General features: G+C 39.4%; 1 protein-coding gene across 1 annotated transcript in view; it reads left to right on the plus strand.

Annotated features, from left to right (window-relative positions):
- Positions 1-1,675: 1,675 nt before the first annotated feature.
- OTOA (otoancorin) overlaps positions 1,676-23,292 on the plus strand; it is a 44,659-nt gene continuing 23,042 nt past the window's right edge. Inside the window, exons 1-21 of the mRNA XM_030483895.1 lie at positions 1,676-1,704; positions 1,850-2,057; positions 4,669-4,758; positions 5,109-5,137; positions 5,225-5,255; positions 5,349-5,376; positions 6,282-6,369; positions 7,850-7,981; positions 9,022-9,257; positions 9,477-9,580; positions 12,333-12,439; positions 12,892-13,031; positions 15,447-15,570; positions 15,953-16,168; positions 16,716-16,883; positions 17,196-17,336; positions 17,938-17,993; positions 18,364-18,481; positions 18,970-19,043; positions 20,617-20,752; positions 22,111-22,301. Coding sequence (XP_030339755.1) covers positions 4,680-4,758; positions 5,109-5,137; positions 5,225-5,255; positions 5,349-5,376; positions 6,282-6,369; positions 7,850-7,981; positions 9,022-9,257; positions 9,477-9,580; positions 12,333-12,439; positions 12,892-13,031; positions 15,447-15,570; positions 15,953-16,168; positions 16,716-16,883; positions 17,196-17,336; positions 17,938-17,993; positions 18,364-18,481; positions 18,970-19,043; positions 20,617-20,752; positions 22,111-22,301 — 2,198 coding nt within the window. The 5' untranslated portion in view covers positions 1,676-1,704; positions 1,850-2,057; positions 4,669-4,679. The remainder of the gene's footprint in view (positions 1,705-1,849; positions 2,058-4,668; positions 4,759-5,108; positions 5,138-5,224; positions 5,256-5,348; positions 5,377-6,281; positions 6,370-7,849; positions 7,982-9,021; positions 9,258-9,476; positions 9,581-12,332; positions 12,440-12,891; positions 13,032-15,446; positions 15,571-15,952; positions 16,169-16,715; positions 16,884-17,195; positions 17,337-17,937; positions 17,994-18,363; positions 18,482-18,969; positions 19,044-20,616; positions 20,753-22,110; positions 22,302-23,292) is intronic.

Genomic DNA, 23,292 nt, shown 5'->3' on the forward strand with positions numbered 1-23,292 from the left:
CAGCTTAAAAAACTTGCAGGCAGTTTCTTGCAAATGTTGCAGGTCAAACTGCCTCTGAGAATCAGCCTATAGGGACCTGATCGTGAAGGTTTTTGCTAGCTTGGGACACTTTCTTCAGGGACAATAAATAAATGCCATTTATTTTAACATGTTTTTAAAAGTGTGCTTAAAATAGCTGATTTCTGGCAGTTGGGATATAATCTTCCTCTAAAACAACAAGCAGCAGCATAAGTAGTACAGGACTGCAGGTATACATCTTGTATTGCTTTGGGATGTAAGTTGTGAGAGCAAAGAAACCACAACTTGTGTATCAGCTGGTAAGTAAATAAGAACTGACTTACCTTTTGCTTTTGAAGTCTAAAAACATTGTGTGTTATGTTTGGTTTGTTGTTTTTGTGGGGTTTTTTTATAATGATTGGTGATCTTATGCCAGGTAGGATGTATCAGCATGTCTTTTTAGGTTTACCTTGGACTTCCTCTCCCTGATGGTTAGTGATTTCTCTTGCTAATTTAATAGCCTTTTGTTCTCATTCATCTTTGTGGAGTAGTAAGTATTCTGTAGGATGGGGCGAGGGGGTTGGCTGGTGGGGTTTTTTCCAACAGTAATTCAGGCTCAGTATTATTCTCAGTATTATAATGTGCTGTTGAGTTTTGGCACAATCAGACTTGTCTGTTGGAGAAATGAGCTATGTATGCTCTGGAACGAATCTATTCATTTTTCTTCATTTATACTCATCAGTAGTGGGAAAATGTTTCTGAATGTGTAATGAATTCAGCTTCATGTGGCACATATGTATTAAGACAAACATCTTCAAATGTACTTCAGTGTTTTAATCCCACAGGTTAAATATCACATGAGAGACTGTGTTTCACATCTGATATCTTTTAGTCCTGCCACTTAGGACTTTGGTTTGTAATAGCTTTGAGAGGTTTTGAGTCAGAAGGTGCAATGTAAGTAATAATTGGTTTTGGTTTGGGTTTGGGTTGGGCTTTTTTAATTATAATTTAATTGTGAATTTTTGTTTGCTCTATTTAAACAAGTATTCTTACACTTGAGATGAGGAATTAAAACACTTATTAAAACATGAGCAATAATGGGGAAAAACTATGGACAGAGTAAGCTTAAATTCAGCAGGGTTGAAAACCTGCTTAGTCTGTTGAATGTGCGGAGTAGCCCTAAGGAGCTGTACCTACACCCTTACTTCTAGAATCAGAGTTCCTTGCAAAGGAAGGAATGCAGCATGGCTCACTGTGTCAGGGAAGGGGCTTTTTTCTCTTTCCAGGCCTTGAAAGAGTATTTGTGTGCAGTTAATGTCATACAGCCCATGCAAAGAAGCTCTTGAGTCCAGTAGTCGGTTAAATTGCCTGAAATACTTCAAGATACCATTCAACAGAACAAGTATTTGTTGCAAGTCCAGTGTCCAAACTCATTACTCCCAGGCTTGGGGAACCTGCCTTGTCCCTCTGCTGTCCATATCCTGCTAGGGGTGATGGTGCAATTTGCGCTTCAGTGGTCTCACTAATATGCCATGTTTTGCCCTGGAGAGTAACTAAACTATCTGTTCTGTCAAGGTGGCACTGGATGTGTTGCATCGCAGGAAAAAGATGCTGTGCAAAGGCATGATTTAGTCGGAAACTTTCAACACAAAGTTGGAACAACTTCATCTCGCAGAAACTACACCCCTTTTCGCTGGGTGATCCCAGGTACGGTTGGTTTGTATCCCACTATGAGAAGCCCAGGGCGACCTGCCTGTGCCCAGAGTGGGAGATGGGGGGTAACAGGATGCTGGGAAGCACCAGCCTGGTGCTGTGTCTCCCCCCGCAACTCGTTGAGCTCTCTTTTTCTCAGGAGGGGAAGCCTCCTCTTCTGCCTGCCTCTGGGACCCCCAGCAGACACTTCCCCTGTCGTGTCTGGCTGAAGGTTGGGTGCTGCTGTGCAGACACCTGAGGCTGTGAGGCGGTGCTGGCCCAGTCCCTGCCCCCTGCTCTCGGGGTCTGGCTGGAGCCGCCCAGCTCATTGCACTGCCAGCGCAGGGAAGGAGGTGCGTGCAGCACAGGTAGGTGAAGTGCTGTGGGGTCCTGGCTCTCCCCAAGAGCCCACCATCTTTTCCTTCTCTTCTGCTTGGCTTTTACTTCCCTCTGTCCTTTTCCAACCTGAACCCCTTGAGGGTTCCCTTACTACATGTAGTTCTTTTTTCCAGGGGTGCTGGTAGCCTGGCTGCAAGGGGGAGGGTGGGCCCTGCTTGTGCAAGTGCTTATCAGCAAGACTTCTGGTTATGAGGTTAGCTTTCTGGTTATCAAGCCTCAGATAAGGCAGCGGCTGCATTGGAGTGAGTGATAAAATGTCTAGGATTTCTTTACATGGCAGAGCGGCTGTTTAGGGAGCAAGAGGAGAAGGCAATCTGGGAGCTCCTCATAACCAGAGAGTCCTGCAAGGGTGACATCTCAGAGATCTGATCATAGCATATGCTGCCATGGTGCAAGGAACAATCTCTGGGGAAATGCTGGATGTAATCTGCAAGAGATCCCCACAGCATGATTTGGGATTGTCTAAAAGCTGCAGTGAACTTCAGCAAACAGCCTTGTTTCATTGCCAGAGGAACTGTTTCATCCCGCAGATTGCCTTATCAAGCAGGGCTATTCCACAGCAGACTTTTTCTGCACCTGCCAATTGTTCACTGGAGTTAGTCAGGATAAAAAAAGCACTTTCCTTAGCATTTAATCTCCTTATATATTAATTTAGCATGCTTTAATTAAAATATACTCCCCGATCAAAGTGAATGAATTGGAATAAACAAATCAGGATTGACATTTGTAGCATGATTTAAACTATGCGGAGTAATCAAACCTTACTGCAAAATTAATAGGGCAAAGGCAGAAACAAACACAAGAAAGTTCATTGTCCATGAAACCAGATACGTCTGAATGAGAGACGTACTGTGGTGCTCCCAAAAGAATGGCTGAAAAGGGTTTCAGTCTGTGCAAGAACAGGACAGAGGCAATAGCTTCTTAAAGTCTTAATGTTTAAATTTTTCATCATCTGTCAGTTTGAGTCACTCCTGTTTAAAGACTGGAGTTAAGTATTTGTGATAGACTGAAGTATTGCTAGAGGCTGTTGAAAGGCGTTTTCACAAAAGAGTACCTTGCTGAAACATGAGATTAAACAATCTGTAAAAGGCGTTCATATTTATCAGATGTTCAGATCTGTAACTCAAGCTGTGGCAGAGATCTTTTAATTAAAAAAGAGAGAATGGATCCAAATTCAACAGCAAAAGGAAATGCAGAAATTAAGCCTGTTCAGATATACCCTTGACATAAAGGAAAGGGAGAGAAAGCCTGACAAAGTCATCTCGGCATCAGAGCGAAGTTTGCCACCAGGGCTCTCCATGTAATTTTTTAATACTGGGGAGTAATCCCAATGTAAGAAGCTGCAATCTACAAAGCAGGGCATCATCGAATGTCTCACAGTCACCATTCTCACAGCTGGGCAGAGGGCCAGGCTGAGAGTGCAGAGGCAGAAAATCCTCTCTGCAGTAAACTTAGTGCAGTGTGGATTAAAACAGTTCATGATCCTCAGCACTGCGGAGGGCATATGGCTGCAGAAACACCTGCAGCAAGACCTGCTCAGTCTCTGCTTCCTTTCCATCCCATTGCATTATTGCAATCTGCATCCTTGTCCTTCAGGAACTAGACTGAAAGCAACAAATTCATTTCATGTAGGACAACTGTGAGACTATCAGTCTTTTCTGATAAGAATCAGACACACCCTGATGAAAAGCTCCAGGTATCCCGTTAGTGTCCTTCCAGCTAATTTATCTTTCAATGATCTTTATAGCAGAGGGCAGCAGCGATAGCAAGAACTACTAAAACACACATTTCCATAGAAAGTATGTCCTAGCTGATGGCGAAAAATTGATAGTATGCTTGTGAGTACAAAGAGTTAAGAGTTTTGATCCACCTAAATGAAGTGGCGTGGTCTTGAACTCCAATTTTCCCATATGCGTCACTTTCCCTCTGCTTCAGAAGGGCATAAGGACATTGCCCTCTTTATAGAGTGACAGCAGGAGGGAAGGGGAGCACTCCTTCACCCTCCCTGCCCAGAGCAACCTGCAGTGCCATGGGGTGAGCAAGACGACTGGGCTCTCCAACTGTTTGAGTTCGGAGACCTGCAAATGGAGAGTCCCAGACCTGGTCTGCAGTAATTGTGCAGGCAATTTAACAAGCTAGAGAAAGCTTAGGGTTTGTTTGGAGCTTGTTTACTATTTCCTTTTTTACTCCCTCTATTTCTTTTCCATTTCATCTGAATTTAAAAGGATTTGTTTGCTTTTACAAAACTGCATTAAGTCATACTGAGGTGGAAAGTGACATAGTAAGTAAACAGTGCTTCTAGGAAGGAAATTAAAAGAGCTACTTGGTAAAAGGGAAGTAAATTTGTCTGCACATGCACACTTGACAGACTTGTATTTGCATAAAATATATCTCTATCTTGGAAAAAGACCTAAATTAAAAACTTGGGTGCAAGCACTTTTAGATAATTCTGATCTCTATCTGTACTCCATAGCTTAGTCTGTCTCTGATTTATAGCTGTGAAAGTTTTGGGTGAATATTGTCTTTTGACTGTTCTTTATGTTTTCCTTTTCAATTTAAATATCTTCTGATTCTAATAAGCACTAGAAGAAATGTCCAGACTTTTGAAGATATGTTTCTTATTGATATCAGTGAATCATGCTGAGATTACACACAGTCAAAACTCTGAAGGTAAGATCAGAACTCCTGTGTGAGGGATGTATTTTGTGTGGATGGAAAAAGCTGTATGTAGTAAAACAGATGCAGTACTGTTTAGTAACTAGGACCATATTCTCTGCTCTCTTGACTTCATGGAGCTCTGTCAGCGAAGAATTTAACCAAGATTGTTTATTATGTAACAGCCTTTTTTTCCCACTATGTTTGTGTAAATACTTTTAATCAAAATTGCATTAAATGCTTATAAATAAATTATATGTGTATACATGGTTTCGATCTCTGCATACAATGCATGTATTTTTGTGTAACACAGTTGAATGGTAAAACATTAAATCAACCTTGAGTAATGGGATAATCTTTTACAGATTTGCCTCCATTATTACACAAAGCTGTGGTTAGTATTTTTATTTGATCTATTAACATTTTCTATTATAATCTATAAATAATAATTTATTACATATATTTATTTATTTTTTCTTAGGAGGAAGTAATAACTGGGAAATATCTGAATGGTAATGTACAAAATTGTTCCCACTTATGCTTCTAAAAGGAATTAAAACTCAATATCTCACCATAACTTTTTATGTTCCATTTTTCATGTGCAGCCCTCCTTGATATACTTCATTTTCAAAGGTAATGTATTATTCTCACCGTCTTGATTTTTTGGTATTATCTTGCACTTCAGATATGATCTGTTTCATTTCCACTGAAACTGGAACATTATGGATAGAATAAAATTGGCACGTATGATTACTTTGGTGTAGATCTCCTGTGAGGAGTATTTCCTCTTAGCAAGGAAAAAGATGGTTTTCATGATGAAGCAAAAAACATACATAGAATGAGATTGAGAATAAATACCAGCTACAGTTTTCAAATGTTCTGACAATTAACTTCATTCATATGTTTCAGAATGGCTTCTTAAGGAAATCAAGTGCGGTTCCAGCTTTCTGTCCATCTCTCTCTTTCAGTCCCGCTCCATCCCCCATCTATCCCACTTCCAGCTCCTGGTGACTTTTGAATTATTTGCTAATGTTTTCTAAATTTGAAAAAGCACTATAAGCCTCAGAAGCAATTTCTACTCCTACATATTTTGAGAAAATCAATGGCTGTGTAAAGAAGGCACACTGAAATTAATGACTCTGCTGAGGAAAAGGAAGCAGACATTAGTCACTGTACTTTCTTTGTGAAGCGGTTCAGAAGAGGTATAATGGGGTGCCAGGAAGCACACCTATAGCTCTGGGCTAGCCACAGCACAGCTTGTCTTGTGCCTGGAGATGGTACTAATAGCAGCACATTGGAAAGTAGAGATCATTGTGGGTGGTTGTGGCATTAGATGAAAAAACCTCATTCCGTTCCTCACTGAACTGTGTGTTTTCATTGCATTAAATTAGTTGGCTATTAGTCTGGTTAGGCCAGAAAGCTAAATACTCGTGTCATTATTGTATTAGTAGCAGTGTTTTTCTTGTTTTGTCTTGTAATCTGCTATTTTACATGTTATATTACTTTACTGGTGGTTTTGGTCCTGTTTTCTGTTACAGTACTAATGCCTGGACAGCAGATATGCTTACAAAAGTCATGGCACATTTTCATGCACAGGAAGTTATGTTCACTCTTAGCAGCCTACAGGTTTGTGCCATTTAAAATGGTTATTTAAAAAAGCAACCATCTCTGTAGCCAAAATTATGTTGTCAGTAATAGAGGTAACTAACAAATCTACAGTGTAGCAGATAAGTAGGAAATAGGAATAGGGTTTCTGGTTGTCTTTTTTCCCCTAAGATTGCAGGAGTATGCAAGGCAGAAATAATAGTAAGATCTTTTTGCTTTTCCTCTGATGGAAAACAGATGTTAGGAGTTTTCAGATTCAGTTTTTGTTTCTGAACTGAGTGTATATACATGCTGTTCTCCCCAGAATGGCAGGTTTCTCCCAGATTTTGACTGTGGAGGTAGTTTGCGCGGCTTTGGATGGAATGAGAGACTCCAGAGCATCCTACAAAACACATTCACTTTTAAAAGCTCCTCTGATCTCTGTTTCTGTAAATTGTCAGTGTGTAAGTGATGTAAGAAGAAGCCCTTGTTCTTCATCCCTGCTCATTATGATTAGCTATGAGCTGGTTTAAGTGGAGCTGTAGCCTGCTAATCGAAGCCTGAACCCGTCCATCCTCCCTACCTGTGCACACACACGCTCTGAAAAAGTGTCAAATGTGTGCTCTCTGAGCCTCAGGCATTCCCAGAAGCCCACCGCCATGTAGCTCCGCAGCACCTGAACCATTTCCCAAGTTCCATTTCACTGTCACAGCTCATCCAAAGCTATGTGAGACTACCATTGGTTCTTCCCATTTGATTACATTTATTAACAGTTTAAGGCTGTAAGCAGACAACAGGGACCTATCTGTTTTAATATTTGTTGGTGGCAATGCAAGCTAAGCAAAACCAGCAAAGAACAGTTTCAACTCAAATTCCAAAGTAATTCTGAAATAATTCTGTCAGGAATTAGAAGGGATTTTACTCCAGTCTTGTGCTAATGAGCCTTACAGTGTTTTCTGTTCCAGTGTTAGAATTCCCCTTAGATATTCAAAACAGGCATGAGATTGATACCTCGTAATGCAGTTTGATGTGAGAGAGAATATTTTTGCCTTACAACCTGGTACAGACTTTTCCTCCCATCTAATTGCACATTTCCTTCCTTTTTTTAAGTAATAATAGCATGCACACAGTACCTGATTTTTTTTTTCTTTTTTTAGCTCTTTAAAAGTTTCATTTTCACAGCCCTGCTGTGTGAAGCAGAAAAGTATTATTACTCTTGGTTTATGAAGTGAGAACCTGAGGCATCTTTGTTAAATGGTTCACTTCAGAGGACTTGTTTGTACCACTTGGCTCAATCCAAGAATAGGCTTTAAAAACTACTGTCTTTCAGAATTACATTTAGATTATTTTGTTTACTGCTTGTGTTTATAGTTGTTCAAGTTGTTGACAACACAGACAATACAGGAGCTAAACACTTAACCCTCCTTAAGCAGAGATTTTCAGGGAGTAAAAGATGCTCTAGTACAATAGTATGAGTTTTATGTATATTTATGTATATTATGCGTATTTTTCTATACTTCAGATGTCCATAGAAAGTTACCTGAAGAATCTTTTATACCAGCCTAGGCAACTACTGTCCGAATTTCAACAGCTCGATCAGCAGCAGTTCCAAACTGCAATGAAGTATCTCTTCAACAACAGAAAGGGCCATCTTGTAAGTCACTCTGCACTTGTGGAAAAGAAAAGCTGCTGTCAGTGGTTCAGATAAATGGGACAGGGCCAGACTTGGGGTCTCTCAGTGCATGACATGTAGTTACTGAGTTGGCTTGGATTAGATTCCAGGAGCCCCACTTCTTACGTTGGATTTACTTAATTCTTGTTGTCTAAAAGTTTGGTGCCAAGTGCAAGTTGGCTATATGGATTTTCTCTGTTATCAGTGGAGAGAAACATGTCTCCAGAGAATGATTTACCTTCCTACCCAGTGTCTAAGGTAGGTAGGACCAGTTGTTCTCAAGGAGTATTTGCTTCTCTTCAGTGGCTGGAAAGAGCGCCATGATGACTAAAGAAGGTGAAGTTAGTTATCTTATTAATTAGTTATGGGAGCATGCAAGCAAATTTTTAGGCAATTTGGAGGAGAGGCAGTATAACATCATTTATTGCCTTTGTGGTGTCCCTCCTGTGTGACCCATCTTGAAAGTCTTGCACAAAATCAGTGAGTGCCACCCAAGGAAGGATAGCCCCTGCAGAGGGGATCTCACTGAAGGGGTGGGATCACAGCCTGGTGTGTGAGAGCACTTGGCATCTTCTCTGCCAGGAGGAAGGGCCTCCAGTGTGAGTATTGCTGAGAGGGGGAGATTAATCTGGGAGAACTGGAGTGTATTTCCCCAGACACACGAGGTGACTGCCCAGAACAAACACTGTATAATCCAGTATTCAAACATGAGATAATACTCATTCAATTCCGATATCCTTTCATTTTCCAAGTAGCTAATTCTTTCATGAGAGCATACACTATAACTTCAGCCATTTGGATTATTTTTATGTTTTTCATTTTGATTTTGTCAAAAGATTCAAGCTGGTCTCTGATCAATGCTAGAAACAAATTATCTGAAGGAATGCACTAGACAGTATTTTGCAGCTATTTTTCATGAGAACAGCACCATTTTTTTTATAGAGTGCTTTCTGTCAGGCCTCAAAATGAACAAATACTGAATTAATCAAAGAGTTGTTCTTTTAACCCTTTGTTGCTTGCAGGAAATGGGAAATATTATTCTTGATTGGGACAAAACTAGAGAGAGAATTTTTCAAAGCCCAGGAGTAAACAGGACCTTGTTCCTTATAACACTGGATAAATGCTTTCTGGTTCTGAGTGCTTTGGACTGTGTGGATATCCTAAGCCAGGTTTTGCGTGTATCAGCGGTGAACTATCTCCAACCTGATGTCATTGGGAGCCTCCCAAGCATTCTGCTGGAGGATGCTTTCAGAAACTTGTAAGCCATTTATTTTCCAGACACAATTAAAACTATGTAGTATTTGCTGACTATATATACTTCTAAAGAGAGGTTACTATATGGTCTCAGTCTATTGTCCAGATACTGCTTTCTGCTTATGCGTTGCTGTTTCTAAAAGCATTTGCCCATGTTTGTGATTTAAAAAAAAACTCAGATAGTTAACTCGTTAGTGAACTAACATGCCCTTGTGTCACTTAGATCAACAGTATTCAAGGACCTCTACGACAAAACCTCAGCAAATACACAGAGAGCTCTATATGTCTGGATGAAACAGATTCTACAAAAACCCTATAACACGAGTGGTATGTTATGTACAAAGTGTTTTCTACTTTCTTATCATAAGAGAAAAAGAGTCAGCAAAAGGCCTATCCATTGTATTGAATAGTTTCCCAAATTTAACACAGGTCTGTATAAGAGTAGCTGTCCTGAATACAGTAAACAATACATTTGGTATTCATAGCAAATAGTTCTCTAAAGATGCTTGCTTTTCATCTCTTGTGCACAGAGCTATGCATAAAGTCTCTGTACTCGGGTCCTTTTTCTAAGACTTAAATAGGATACAGTTGTCAGCTACTCTGCACAGCAGTATTGTTCACCTCTGAACTCCTATTCAGAGTAGAAAATTAGATCTGTCTCAGAATACATTAGCCAATGCACTGTTTAAAATACAACGGAAATGCAGGATGTTGTGAAAGTTCTGTTGCACATGGCACTGACTCGTTCAGAAAAGGGATGAGATGAAGACAAAATTTATTAATTCTGATTTTATGCATTTTACCACATCTGTTTGCCTTGTTAATGTTAATGTGTCTTTAAACAAAGTGCCACAGCTGGAAGAGTGCAGGACAGGCTCCACGAGGGGGCTGTAATGCAGCAGCAGCACTAATGCATCAGAGCCAGTACTTGGGTTTCACTGAACATCCCAGCAGTGCTGTTGTGGGACTGTTTTAGACTTTTAGGTTTGTATGTTCTTCCTCTTTCCCTGGAAATCAAAGGCAAAATGCCTGCTTCCCTCAGTGCAGCTAAATCTGGCTCCTGGGGTTTTTGCTGTTTCAAAATAGCAGAGTAACCCATTAAGTCATAGAGAGGAACTTCCCAACGCTGCTATGAGTATGGTATTATTGCCAGTGCATTACTGGGGAAACAAAGATGCAGAACTTGCCTGATGGTACTCAGCAGTACCCACAGCATTGGACATCTTGGGTTGTGTCTGAAACATTAGCAAACCCTCTATCTGTAGAAGATCACCCAGCTCAGGAGGGACTGGGAATTACCATGCCTCTCGTACGTCTTCGTTGCTGCTTCAAATGCAAAACAGTGCAGATACAGTGAATCCACTCCTGAAGGAACTGGGTGATTGCCAGCTGGTTGTGGTAGTACGAGCTGCAGAACCCATCAGCCCTGAGCAGGCATAGTTGGACTGCTACCAACATCTAGGTTGGCAAGTCTAAAGCTCGCTTGAGTGTTTCTGCACACCAGTCGTCACAGCACAGAGTGCAGAACAGAAGAGGCCTGCAATAGTCTAATTCATTCACTTTAACTTTTTATGTGGATACCACTGGGGCCACATGGGAAATGAATCAACCCTCTGCAAAAGCAGCATCTTCCTCACTGTAGTTTAGCAGAGAAAAAACTTGAAAGAAGCCTCATATTTATGGTGCTTATGGGGCTACCTTCCAGGCATTTTTGCTGGTTTTGGAGTCAGAGAGCTCATCGCCCTGTCTCTGTTGTGCCTGCAGAACGCAGAGGGCTTTCCCATCATACTGCATCTCCCCACTGTGCCAGGCAGCCCCTGCAGCTGGATCACTGGGCTGGCAGGAGATGACATGTGGCTTCTATGTCTTAAGAGTCAAACTTTTTAAGAAATTTCTTTGTCACTCAGTTATCACATTTCATATATTAAAACCATGGGGGTATCCAGAGGTGAAGCATGCTGGTAACCCTTGCAAAAACAGGAGACAGTAACTGTTGAATTTTGTACCTTATTTAAAAAATTTTAAAAAAACCCAGTTTTGGGGGATCACTGCTACTGTGGTTGGTAACTGCAAGTCTGTTCTACTAAAGGCCACAGTCAACATCCTTAAATTGTGCTAGTTTTTGCTTAACTTTTCTATCATATCTTTCAACTGTCTTAATGTTCCTGGTAATGGGAGGTAATAGCACTTAAAAACACCGGAGGCGTGCCAGGTCTGCTGGGAGCATCATCTCGTCTCAGCTGAGGAGCTTAGATCTGTGTTTTCAAAAAAAATCACTTTCTAAATGGGGTCCTTCAGCTTCTGATATTTATAGGCTGGTTTTTTCAGCCTATAAATACCAGAACTCTTCAAAGTGCACTGATTTTATTTTAGCAGAGTTGTATCAGCACTGCTAAGGAATATGTTCAGAGGTATCACACTCTGAGCCATCCAGATTATGACGCCTTGGAAAAAACATTGTCTTTGTGGCTCAGAGTGCCCACCTAGTCCATATATGCTTTTTTTCTCGGGGATATGTGGATCTTTATTTCATTTTAAGTCCTTGAGAGAATATTACTGAATGAATGACATTTTTTAACCATTATGTGGTATTTTGTATTTTCTGCCAACCTATTTCCATATAGATGTATGAATGATTTTTCATTTTCTCCATTATTGCTATTGCTTATTAATGAAATAAGTGGTATCAGGATCATGCCTTCCTGGTGTTCTTAATTGGTATATTTGGTTAGGAAAACAGAATTTTGAAAATGCTGCTCCATATTTAATATTATTGGTTTCATTTTTTCTGTCCCACACTTTATCCATTTTCTATTTTGACAACATAAAACAATGGCTTTCATATGAGAAAATTTGAGACATTTGAACCAGTATTTCCTTTAAATTTAAAAACGTATGGGCTTATAAAAATGTGGAGCTAAATCTAGCTAATGGAGGGAACCTGACTCTTTGTGCTAAGGAGTTTTCTGATTTGCAGATTTTTTTTAATTATTTAGCAATAATAATATGCTGGGTACAATGTATTTGAAAAGTAATTACTTTCTTAACATTGTAGTAAGTATTTATTTGTATGAAACAGAGTTCAATGAATCAACTTCTTGGGTCAGTGCAGAAAGCTTATGGATTTTGGGAAGATACATGGTCCATCTCCCACTGGAAGAAATTCTGAAAATCAGTCTCGGTGAAGTAAGTAGTAAAATGTGGTTGGATAAATCATTGTCAAGTGATGTCAGCTACAAACAATATGAACATAAATGCAAATTTAAACATGAAAAGAGTTTATATGTTTTAATTACTTAAATATAAAGAGAATCCAAATCCATTGCCATGCAAATATTCTTCTCTTTCTGGAATTTGAAAGTGCCTTTCGTTAATATGTAATTATTTATCTGGATCAGACTTCTGTGACTTGTACTGAGAGATGCTGAGGGACCAGTGATGAAGACCTTCATATAATTTGACAGTTTGACAGAGAATTGCTCACTCAGCTTTGCCTTCAAAAATACTTTATTATCCAAATGTAGCTTCTTCCTTTCTCTGTTACATGAATGAAGTCAATTAATTTAGTGTGTCAAACATACTTTATTGGATGTAATTTTTTCATAATTCTGACTCATAATTTTGTTTGCACTGGTCAGATAAGACTATTCATTAGCTATGACAATGCAACAAAGCAGTTGGACACGGTGTATGATATCACACCAGAGCTCGCACAAGGCTTCCTGGAAAGAATAAACTCATCAGGATTTGATATGAGAAACACTTCAACTATCTACAGGCAAGATTGCTTTTCTTTTTCTTTTATGGCTGTGTGTGGAGACAATGAATAAGTAAGGAGGAGAGAGAGGAGCAATAAGTAGCTGATGAAACTGTTGATGTGGCATCGCTTTTCCCTTCCAGCAGAAAAATCTAGGCTGAAATCCAACCCTGTTTAGCAACAGTGAAGAATTGCTGCTTTACGAAAATTTGGCAGTGTGCCTAATTAGCTAATGCTTTGTCTCCTGCTTCACAGTGAGGAGTTGTCTGTAGTATTCGTAGGAGGACTACAGCAGTATCTGGGGGACCCAGTCAGAGTTCCATCACATTGTACAGTACAGCAATAAAATAAATTGGGATGGAGGGACGTGAGTTGCCTTGGCTGTTTGAGTCACAGAAGATGGAGGTGTTTTGTGGAAATCATGTTACAGTTAAGATTGAAGGAGGAAATCTTAGTTCATGACAGCCAGGACTGCAGGTGGGTTTTAGCTGACATGGGTGTCACCAGAGAGATTGCAAAGTGGAGAGATGTAAAGCCTGTCCTGCAGGGTAGAGATGAGCCATGTTTAAATGCATGTAACTGTTATGTGTCTAAGCAGGATACTGGATTTTCAGGGCTGTTAAATCAGCACTGAACTTACTTTAACAATAACAAAAACCCAAAATAGACTGCTCTTATTCATAAATACGCAGTGAGCGTGAGCTTTCTGCGAGGAAGTGCTGTACTCCACATTTGCATTTACGCTGTCGTATCAGTGGATGTATTTAGTCCCAAGACACCACTGTCTGTGAAGTTATTTGTAGTCTCCTTGGGGGATACCTTGGAGTTTTAAACTAATGGAGAATGTGCTTTATGGCTTCAGAGCTCCTGTCATTATTGCAATGTAATTCACACACTTCCATGAAATACTGCTGGTTGTCGGAGGTGTAAGCGAGAGAAGAATTATGCCCACGCTCTAAATTCCAATGTCAGAAATCTTAAAAATTATTCTACCGCTCACAAGAGGTGCCATGTTCTCACAGATGAGAGAAATGTCATGCTCCATAATCCTTAATATATTCCGTTTTTACAACACACTTATTTTATATTACTCATTTTAACCATACTGATGATTTAAATGCACTTTTACTGTTAAGAAGTAGTATTATTCATTGCTGCTAATCCCAAAGGAGATGAAGAGCTCTTGATGGCTATGCAATAATGCATCAGAAGGTAATTATTTCTTATAAAAATGCTGTTATAGATGTTTTTTTGATTTGTATGTTCGTTTGATGATGTCCCATGAATTCAGATGGGCTGCTGAAGCAGTGTTTTATTATATCACTGAGCAGGATGTTGTTGAGGGACTAAAGGAACTAAAAGCTAAGCCTTTCTGCACTGCAAAATTATACTGAGCTTTTGATAGTGTTGCAGCATTGTCCACTGTTGATTTAGTTCATATCTGGACATTATTGCCTATTACTATTGTAAATTCTGAAAGCAAAGGCTGAGATTTTACAGAGACATAGGGATTGATTCAGGCTTCCTACAAACGAATTCATCACCATCACTGTAAAGTTTTAAGTCCAGAGAAAGTGATACACACTTCAGACCTCTTTCTTTGCAAGGCTGCAGGTAATGGCAGTAAATAAGCAGCAGGCCTAAGTCAGAAGGCACCTACAGCAGGCGCTTACCCCTGGTGGCATGACTCCTTCTCTCCACCAAGTATGTCTGTGATTGTGTATTATGGAGGTCAATGGAAATGCTGACTTAAATAATACAGCACTAGTACTGTGAAGAAAAATGAGCTCCACATCTAGTTCACAACACTGCCTTGCAAACTGCTGTGCTGGCACAACTGAGACGCTCAACCTCAGTGCAGATTCTGCAAGCTACTGTTGAATTGGACAGGTCTCCATGCATTGGCCAGTCATATTTTTGATGTGTAATACAGCAGGCTTTGTTTAAACATGAAATGCTAGAGGCTGTGTAATGCTCTAGATGCTACTCTGACACATGAACGAGTTATATGTAAAATCCAAGCAGGATTTGGAGTTCAAAACATCCCACTAATCCAGATAAGAACTCAGCAAGCCACTTCTAGTGACTTTCTAATAGCCCTCCATCCCATTCAAAGTGGAGATTATACTGCAAATTCTGCCATGGGGAGGGGAGTCATTAGCTGGAAAAATCCAGCCATGAACAACAGGAACTAGGAAAGTTAAATTTTTGACAGCACAAGCAATCTAGGTAGAGTTCAGCTGAATACAGAGAAGAGGGCATATGTGTCCCAATTTCAGGCTACGTGGAGTTTTAAGGATTGCAGTTTAAGGCACTGGCGACAAACAGAAATGACTCAAGTTTTGAGCACAAGTAGGGTGCACCACACTGTATTTCAGTTTCCTGAGAGTGACACCTTTTATATCAGAAGTTAGCTAATGTATTTCTTCTATATAGGCTAGGTTTATTGGTTTGCTTTTATGATGACATGGAACAGATGGATGCAGCTGTGGCCCGGGCTTTACTTCATCAAATGATTAAGTGTAATCAACTGAGAGGTTTCCAGGCTGAGGTTCAGAAGGTGGGTACAGTACTTGTTCTTCTTGCCTAATCTAATCCTGAAAACAGAGGAGAAGGGACTTTCTTCTTGAATATAGAAGGAAAAGAGCGAAAAATTACTGGGATCTCAAGATAAGTAGAAATAGTTCCTGAGCATATAATGCGAAGAATAAAAGCCCTTCCTATTTTAAACAGTGCTCATTCCTTTTTCATTCTGTTTTCTCCTGTTCCATATTCCTTTCAGACCTGTGGTTCTGTTTTTGAATTTTTATGAAGTGTGTGGTCAGTAAATGGTTGCAATGCCTATTGCAGAAACTCCATTTAAACTTGTGGGTGATAATGGAAATTGGTTCTTGGAAATCTTTTCTTTCCCATCTGCTTTTTTGTTTGTTTGTTTGCTTTAGCTCAAATCTCAACTCCTGGACATTGCCATGCAAAACCAGACATTGAATGATATCCTTGGATCTCTGTCAGATGCTGTAGTTGGACTAACTTCAAGTCAGCTGGAATCTTTGTCATCTGAAGCGGTGCATAATGCTATTGCAACATTAAACCAAGTCTCTGGGTGGACAAAAAGCCAAGTTATGATTTTATCCAGTAAATACCTCTCTCATGAAAAGGTACTTCTGATAACAGCTTTCCTACCTTTTATTTTTAAAAGTGAAATGGCTTTTTCTCAACAATAACAATAGATCTTGAAAAGTTTAGTACAAGACTTCTTTTTAGTACTGTTAGTGGTGTGAAAAATCTGTTTAAATCAAATAAAAACATCCGAGAGTTTTTCCCAAAGTAATTTTCTAGTAACAGAGGGAATGACAATTTGTATTTGGCAGTTGTATATATTGTTTTGTCTGTGTTACTGCCCTAAGCAGAATTTGCATTATCAGCAATCCCAGACTATATATTCAAATATACTGTAAGGAAGGAGTCAGGGTCCTCTCTGAAGTGTCAAAAAAAAGGAGTCTCTGGGAAAATTATTGCATTTGTTCCCTGGACAGACTTGTCTGAATTGGAAGAAATCTGAGGAAAGTGCATCCTCAGGCAAGAAATGTATTAAGTATTCAACAGTAATAGTTTTGACTTACTTATTAACTTTTGCTTTAAAATATATCTATCTGCTGTTCACTAGCCAGAAAACTTTGTTTGTTTGTGCTGTTATCTCTCCAGGTTTTATCATTTTATAATGTTAGTCAGATGGGCGCATTGGTAACTGGTATCAGTACCCAGTCATTCTACAGCATGAACCCAAAAGAGCTTTCTCACATTATTCGAGGCACAACATCCCAATACTTATCTGATTTATCGCCTGCACAACAACAAGGGATCCTCAGGAAGGTGATTATAAACTTGACAGTGCAGCAGGTTCTCACTGCACATGAGCACAATAACCAGAAATGCAGAGCATGATTTAAAATGTTGTCACCAAGATGTGAGTTTTAGCTCAATGGTTAATATTTCTAATGTATTTTTCTGAACACCAGGTATATTTTGAAGGCTTTCTCTTGCTTAGTTCCATGACGTTTTTAATGCTGGCATGTTTTTCTTTTATCCTCTTAAGAGAAATATTACACAGAATAGAAAGGACAAATCCTGTAAATCTAAGCATCAGTTCTGAAATGCCATGTATTTATCTGTTATTCTTTTTAGATAGCTGCATCTGGAGATTTTTCTTCATCACTCAAAGATATACCAGGAGCTTTCTTTAAAGAAATATCTCTTCCTGGTTTATGGAAGCAGACTGGATATAATTCTTCAATGATGAAAGAAAAAGAATTAAGAAGAAGCCAGGTAAAAATTATTATGCAGTTCCCATTTCAATGCAATTTAGTGTGATAGAAGAATAGAAAAAGTGTTGTAACACACGTGTGCTCAAGGAACATTGGGAAAAGGAAGGAACTGTCCTATATATATATCTTGATTTAAACAACCGGAGGTCATTTAGGGCCTAAGCAGCATTATGAGACAACGCTATGGAAAGGGAAGCATTAGTATGCTGAGTTTAAATGTCTTCAAAATTCTGCTACATGCATTTTCTCTTTCCAGTATTCTATACTACACATTTGCATGTACAGTCAGCCCTATGACTCTGTCCAGAAAGATGAAAGGTTGGACCAGATGATCTCCAGAGGTCCCTTCAAACCCAAATTATTCAGTGGTTGTGTGCCATGGACATGTTTAACACCATCCCATAATGCCAGTCAGCAATGTCTTGTCTTGTGAAGAAGTAGTTCAGCACTGGGTGACAAACGTTTTGGTTGGCCAAGCTGAACTATAGAAATACCTTTAGACTACTTAAGAGAGTTAAGCATACAAAAACCTTGCAGTAGTTATTGTATCTTTCAACTGGATTACCTAAGCTTAACTTTAAATATGGTGGGTTTTATTTCAGGCTTTATATCTGTATGAATTACTGTCTAAGAAAAACTACCCTGTTGATCTTCTAAGGTATGGATGACAGTCTGTCTTGAAATGGGGTGTAAGTCTAGTTTTGTGATGGGAGCATTTTTGAGGTAAACAGTGTGTGGTTATTTTGTACTATCTTATGTTTATTCATTCCTTGATGCCACAGGAGAATTCACCTTCCTCATTAAAAAGGGTCTCCCGATCCAAAATCAGGATTGCAGAGGTTTTGGTATTTTAAGGCTCAATCAATATTTTTTCAATTTGATTACGTTTTTACTTTCAACAGCCTTTCAGTTACAAGAAATGGGAAAGAGAGGTGGTCAAGAAACTGTATTTTAGGACATGGCTGTGGGAAGTAAGGACTAGATCCTGCTTAAACATTCAAAAGATTGAACTTTGCTTTTCCTATCAGCACAGGACAGCTTGTGAAAGGAGTAACTTGTCAACACATTGAAAGTATGGGTACAGACATTTTTTTAAACACTTTCAAATTCTTTGAAATGAATCTTCATCTACTTTCTCCATATCAGGTAAAACCAAAGTAAGACTTTGTGTACATAAACATACTACCTAATATCCAAACTGTAGGTAAATTAGAATTTGGTTAATTTTTTTTTTTATTTTTTAATCTTGTATGTGTGAGCTTGTTTGTTAACTTATTTCATTTAAATCTTTTATGTGTGAATTTGTCTATTATACTTCATTTTGATGATTTCATTTGTTATGAATTGTAAGAAATTCCTCCGGTCATTCTACTTCCTAATTCATGAGTAATCTGAAAATATATGTAGATTTTGAAAACATATCAATGCTCTCATGCACCCAAATACAGGATGTTTCATCTCTGATGTTTACAAAAAGAAAACTCTAAACGACTATAAAAAAGCCAAAGAAAAATGCTCTTTGAAGATAATATGCAGTTTTATATATGCTAAATTATCTGTAATAAGCAAACCGTAATTTCATTCTTCCTCCAAATTTCCACATGTTCAAGATACTAAATTTTTGTTGCTTTTAGGTTAATTGTTTGGCTTGGAAGTTTTGGAAAGTCTCCAATGTATCTATGCCTCCATTCCTCTTACTGGTGCTTCCGTGAGTTACATCTTACTATATCTTAAGTTACTTCATCTGTAGCACTACATTCAGATTAGTCCTTCTGAGCACTTTTAAAATAATCTCTTCAGTCCTAAGAAAACTGATGATTCAAACAAATGGTAGTTTATAAAAAGTGGTCACTGATTGTAGCTGAAATCGGTCTCAAGTGCAAGTCGGTAATACTTAGTGTCTTTTAATATAGCCCATTTTTGTCACGGTTGGGGATTCCCTTGCATCCTTGAAATCAGCCCCCCCGAAGCTCTCTATGCCCAGACTGAATCGCGGCGCAGTGGTGTGGCAGCAATGAAAGTTAAAAAGCTTTTAATGTTGCTGCTTACACTGTTGCCGATGTCTGCTAAAATAAAGGGGTTCATTTGCTGGGCTTGCTTGAGCAAAATTGTTTAGAATCACAAAAGTAACATAAATACAGCTTATGCTGGGTTTTGTTTTCTTTGAGTTTTGGTTTTGGGTTTTTGTTTGGGGTTTTGTTTTTTTTTTCTTTTTTTCCCCTAGGTTGTAAGACTTGGTTTGCTTATTTGTTTAGGTTGTTTTTGAGAGTGGATATCTTACAACAAAGCCATTGGGTTCTGCCCAAGCATATTGCTCTGTATGGTTAAAAACATTTGACAGTGTTCAAAGACATTTTTGTAAGTTAGCAAAACTTTGCTTTATTCAAATAGCCAAGTAATATTCAGTGACAGCTTTCTTCCTGAAAAAAGAAAAAAAAAATTGTACCTTGATAGGAACTCCTGAATTGTACAACTTGTTAATTCCCCTTTCTCTTTCTTTCTTTCTTCCAACATGCTTAAAGGGATAAAAGGGAATGAGAACTGTTCTTTTCCTGGAATATTTTTAATTGAAAAAAAAGGGAAGAAAAGGATTCTGCTTGTAAAGGCATTATTCTCTTTAAAAATAAAAAAATAATAATAGAAAGAATTTAATATAAGACTTTCTACAAGCTGCAGCACCAGGTTATTTGGCCAACAGTTGCATGTTGCTTGTTCAGGGCCATCAAAAGTCACTGGTACTCTTGCCTACAAACCCTGGTAAGGCTGGACTTGTGCAGCTTTGGGATATAACTTTATTTGCAGAGGCTGCTGGACGCTCTGGATGGTGAAGATCATCATTTTGTTTAATTTGGCAGGCCTCTTGGACTTTGATAAAAAGGAAGCCTAGTCTAAAACTACTTGCTGTCCTTAGTCCACCCACCACATCTTCATTCATCAGAGAATTATTCCTCATAAAAAGGAGAAAGGGAAAAAGTTTAAGAATTGTAGACAGTCTCGTTTTATATGGTGTTAAAGCAGCTCAGAGCACTTTCATCCACTTGCAGCTATTTGTAACCCTTAGCCTTTTTTTGAAGTGAGGTGCATGTGCTGATGAACTGGAAGAAGATGTAAGTTAAAGTAAGGTATGGATTAATTTCAACTTTTTGGGCCTGGTCCATTTATAGTATTTCAAGGCCAATTTTTCAAGTATAATTTCTCCATCATCGCAGATTTTATGGGTGCGGTTATGGGTGTATGAAGGTCAGGTTTACATTCTGAGACCATCTGAATTCTTTCTGCAGGATTGAGTACCTGGAGTATGTTTCAGGCCCTTTGTGTGTCCCTTTCATTGCAAGTCTGGGGAAGACTGAGATGGACCTTTTGAATCCAAGCCTTCACAAAAAGAACGCTGTCCTACAAAAAGTACAGGAGTGCTTGGTAGGTATGGCTAGGAGGGGTCAGCAGGGGAGGGGGAGCTGCAAAGTAAGTAATCTGTACTTAGCCACTGACAGTTTCAAACGAAGTGATTGATTAGTTTTCTCTCTGTTGTTACGTGGTGCTTCGCAAAGTTATTCTGCCTACTTTAACTCTCCAGCCTGCATGCACACGCTCACGATCTCCTGTATACAGAGAGCAACCTGAGACACAGGCTTTCCTGCTCTGTGTTTGTGCAGCGAAACCATAGCTTGTGGTCTCTGAGAGCCCAAAAGGCAATAGCACAGCATGCTAATTTCTTCATTGTCACAAGCAAGAGCAGCTTAGACTGTTACTGAGCTCAGAGAAGCTCCTAGTGCCAAGGTCCCGAGCATCCTACTGTAGCTGACCTGCTTTGAGTAGGAGGTGTGGACCAGGGGACCTCCAGAGGTCTGAACTCCCTTCTGCAGTTCTGTTTGCACATATCATTGCACTGCATTTCATGCAGTAATGTCAGTCACCATCTACATAAATCCTTGACTTACCCATCTGTATTCTTATGTTTTTCTTATGTACAGTTTCAGTTTTATTGTTCGCTGCCTAAAGAAACCTTTTTGTAGCTTCTTTAACAATTTTCCTTGACTCAATGCATCTTACAAAGTGTTCTCATGAGATGTCATTGCTGAACACAGTTGAGCAGGCCACGACAGCCTGAAGCTGACCCATTTGCATCTGGAGCTGTTCCCCCTTGCTCCAAGCGGTGCTAGTCCTGTAGAGCTGTGCATGGGAAGCTCCATGGGAGAGGAGGTGGTACCAGGCAGGTTTTGTGAATTCTGCTGTCTGGGAACTGCAGCAGCTACTAGTTTTTAGGGGAAACTGTTTTATTGATGTAGTTGTGAATATTCACATCCTTATACATACTAATCAGCCATATAATCCCTAGAGCTTTGGCAGCTGCTTGAGAAACCCCCCAGAGCTAAGCCATTTGACAGCAAGAACTTCTGGCCCTTTTGTCATAAGAGGCCATTTGAGGGCTATGCTGCCAGGCAGAACTGCACCACCTCTGCAGGTGTTGGCTGGTCTCCTGGATATAGACACTGTGGCAGGAGATTTAGCTTAATTATTTTTTATGTGTGCTTCAATATGGGATAAAGAATACACTGAAAGCTCTAAGTGCTTATTTAATATCACCAGTTGCATTGGTAAAAGCAAAAAGTATAAAGCAGTCTCGGGAGAAATTGTAGATTAAGTTGCCAGTGCAAACTGTTGCGTCTTTGTTCCTTAAAGAGTCACGGAGCTTAAATGTGTTGTGATGGAGTTGAGTGATACAGGGCAAGAGCCAAGAGTAGCTCTGCCAACAAGGTAAATGCTTCTTGTTTCAGAACGGCTCCGTTGCTGATGAATATGATGTTGACCTACTTGGAAATTTAATCTGCCACTTACCTCCAGCCTTTCTACATGGCAGAATGTCCCTGAAGGCAATGGCAACAGCCCTTCATCCCTTCAAGCTCTGCCAACAGCTCAGCCATGAGCAGAAGACTGAAATTAAATACAAACTACTTGAATTATATGGGTAAGGTATTACATATACTACCTTGCTTATGCTGATGGCTAAGCCATGCAAATAACAACCATTTAGTTTGTCCGGATAGAACTGCAATGAAAACACCACAAAGAACTTCTGTCACTGGCTGAGCTTGGGGTCTCTGTCCACTAGAATGACATTTCTGTTCTTGTGTGTAACATAACTGTGGAACAAAATATAACCCCAGGGACACCCTACATGGCTTAAGTCCCAGAGGAAAAGGAGAGAAAGTGTAATGTTTGAGGAGGGTCAGGCAAACAGACTCTCTGACATGGCAAGAGAAAGGGCGTTACAGACAAATGGCTCAGGAATGCAAAGAATGGGAAAATTGAGGTGGGATACTCAGTGTGCTGGTGTGAGAAGAGAAATAAAGATGACTGCAAGCACCTGTGGCAGTGAGAGAGAGCTAAAGGAGGGTATAAAGTTCAACCAGCTGAAGCAACAAAGCATACAGCGTGTTAGATATCATTAATGACTCACATTCAGAGGCTGATTGGAACACTGCTGTCTCAGTCCTGCAAAAAACAAAGCCATCCCTTTTCTGGCAAAAATATACTGTTTCTCTCTTGCATTGTCTCTTAGAAGTATCTTGCATTTGGAAAGACTGAATGTATGATTTCTAACCATCCCTTCAGCCCTAAAGACTGTCACTTGATTCACCTAATCCTTTTAGTTGCTCATTCAGCTTCCTCCTAGTCAGCATTTTTTCCAGTAGTGGAATAGCTACATTTTCCACCAGATCCCATCCCCGCATTAATCTTGATACAGATCCATTTTATTGAATCAAGACTCACTGTGCTAAATGTTATTTTATACTTTATTTTATTTTTTTTATACTTGTCTAGTCAAACATTCTGACAGTAGAGCAACAAACCAAACAAAGTTTTCTGTGAGAACATGTACTAGTGACAGATTTGTTACTACCACCTTCTTCAGGCTCTTTCAGGCTGAAAATTATTTATCCAAGTGCTTTCTAAAG

This window comes from Strigops habroptila, chromosome 4 (assembly GCF_004027225.2).
Source record: "Strigops habroptila isolate Jane chromosome 4, bStrHab1.2.pri, whole genome shotgun sequence".
NCBI classification, from domain to species: Eukaryota; Metazoa; Chordata; class Aves; order Psittaciformes; family Psittacidae; genus Strigops; species Strigops habroptila.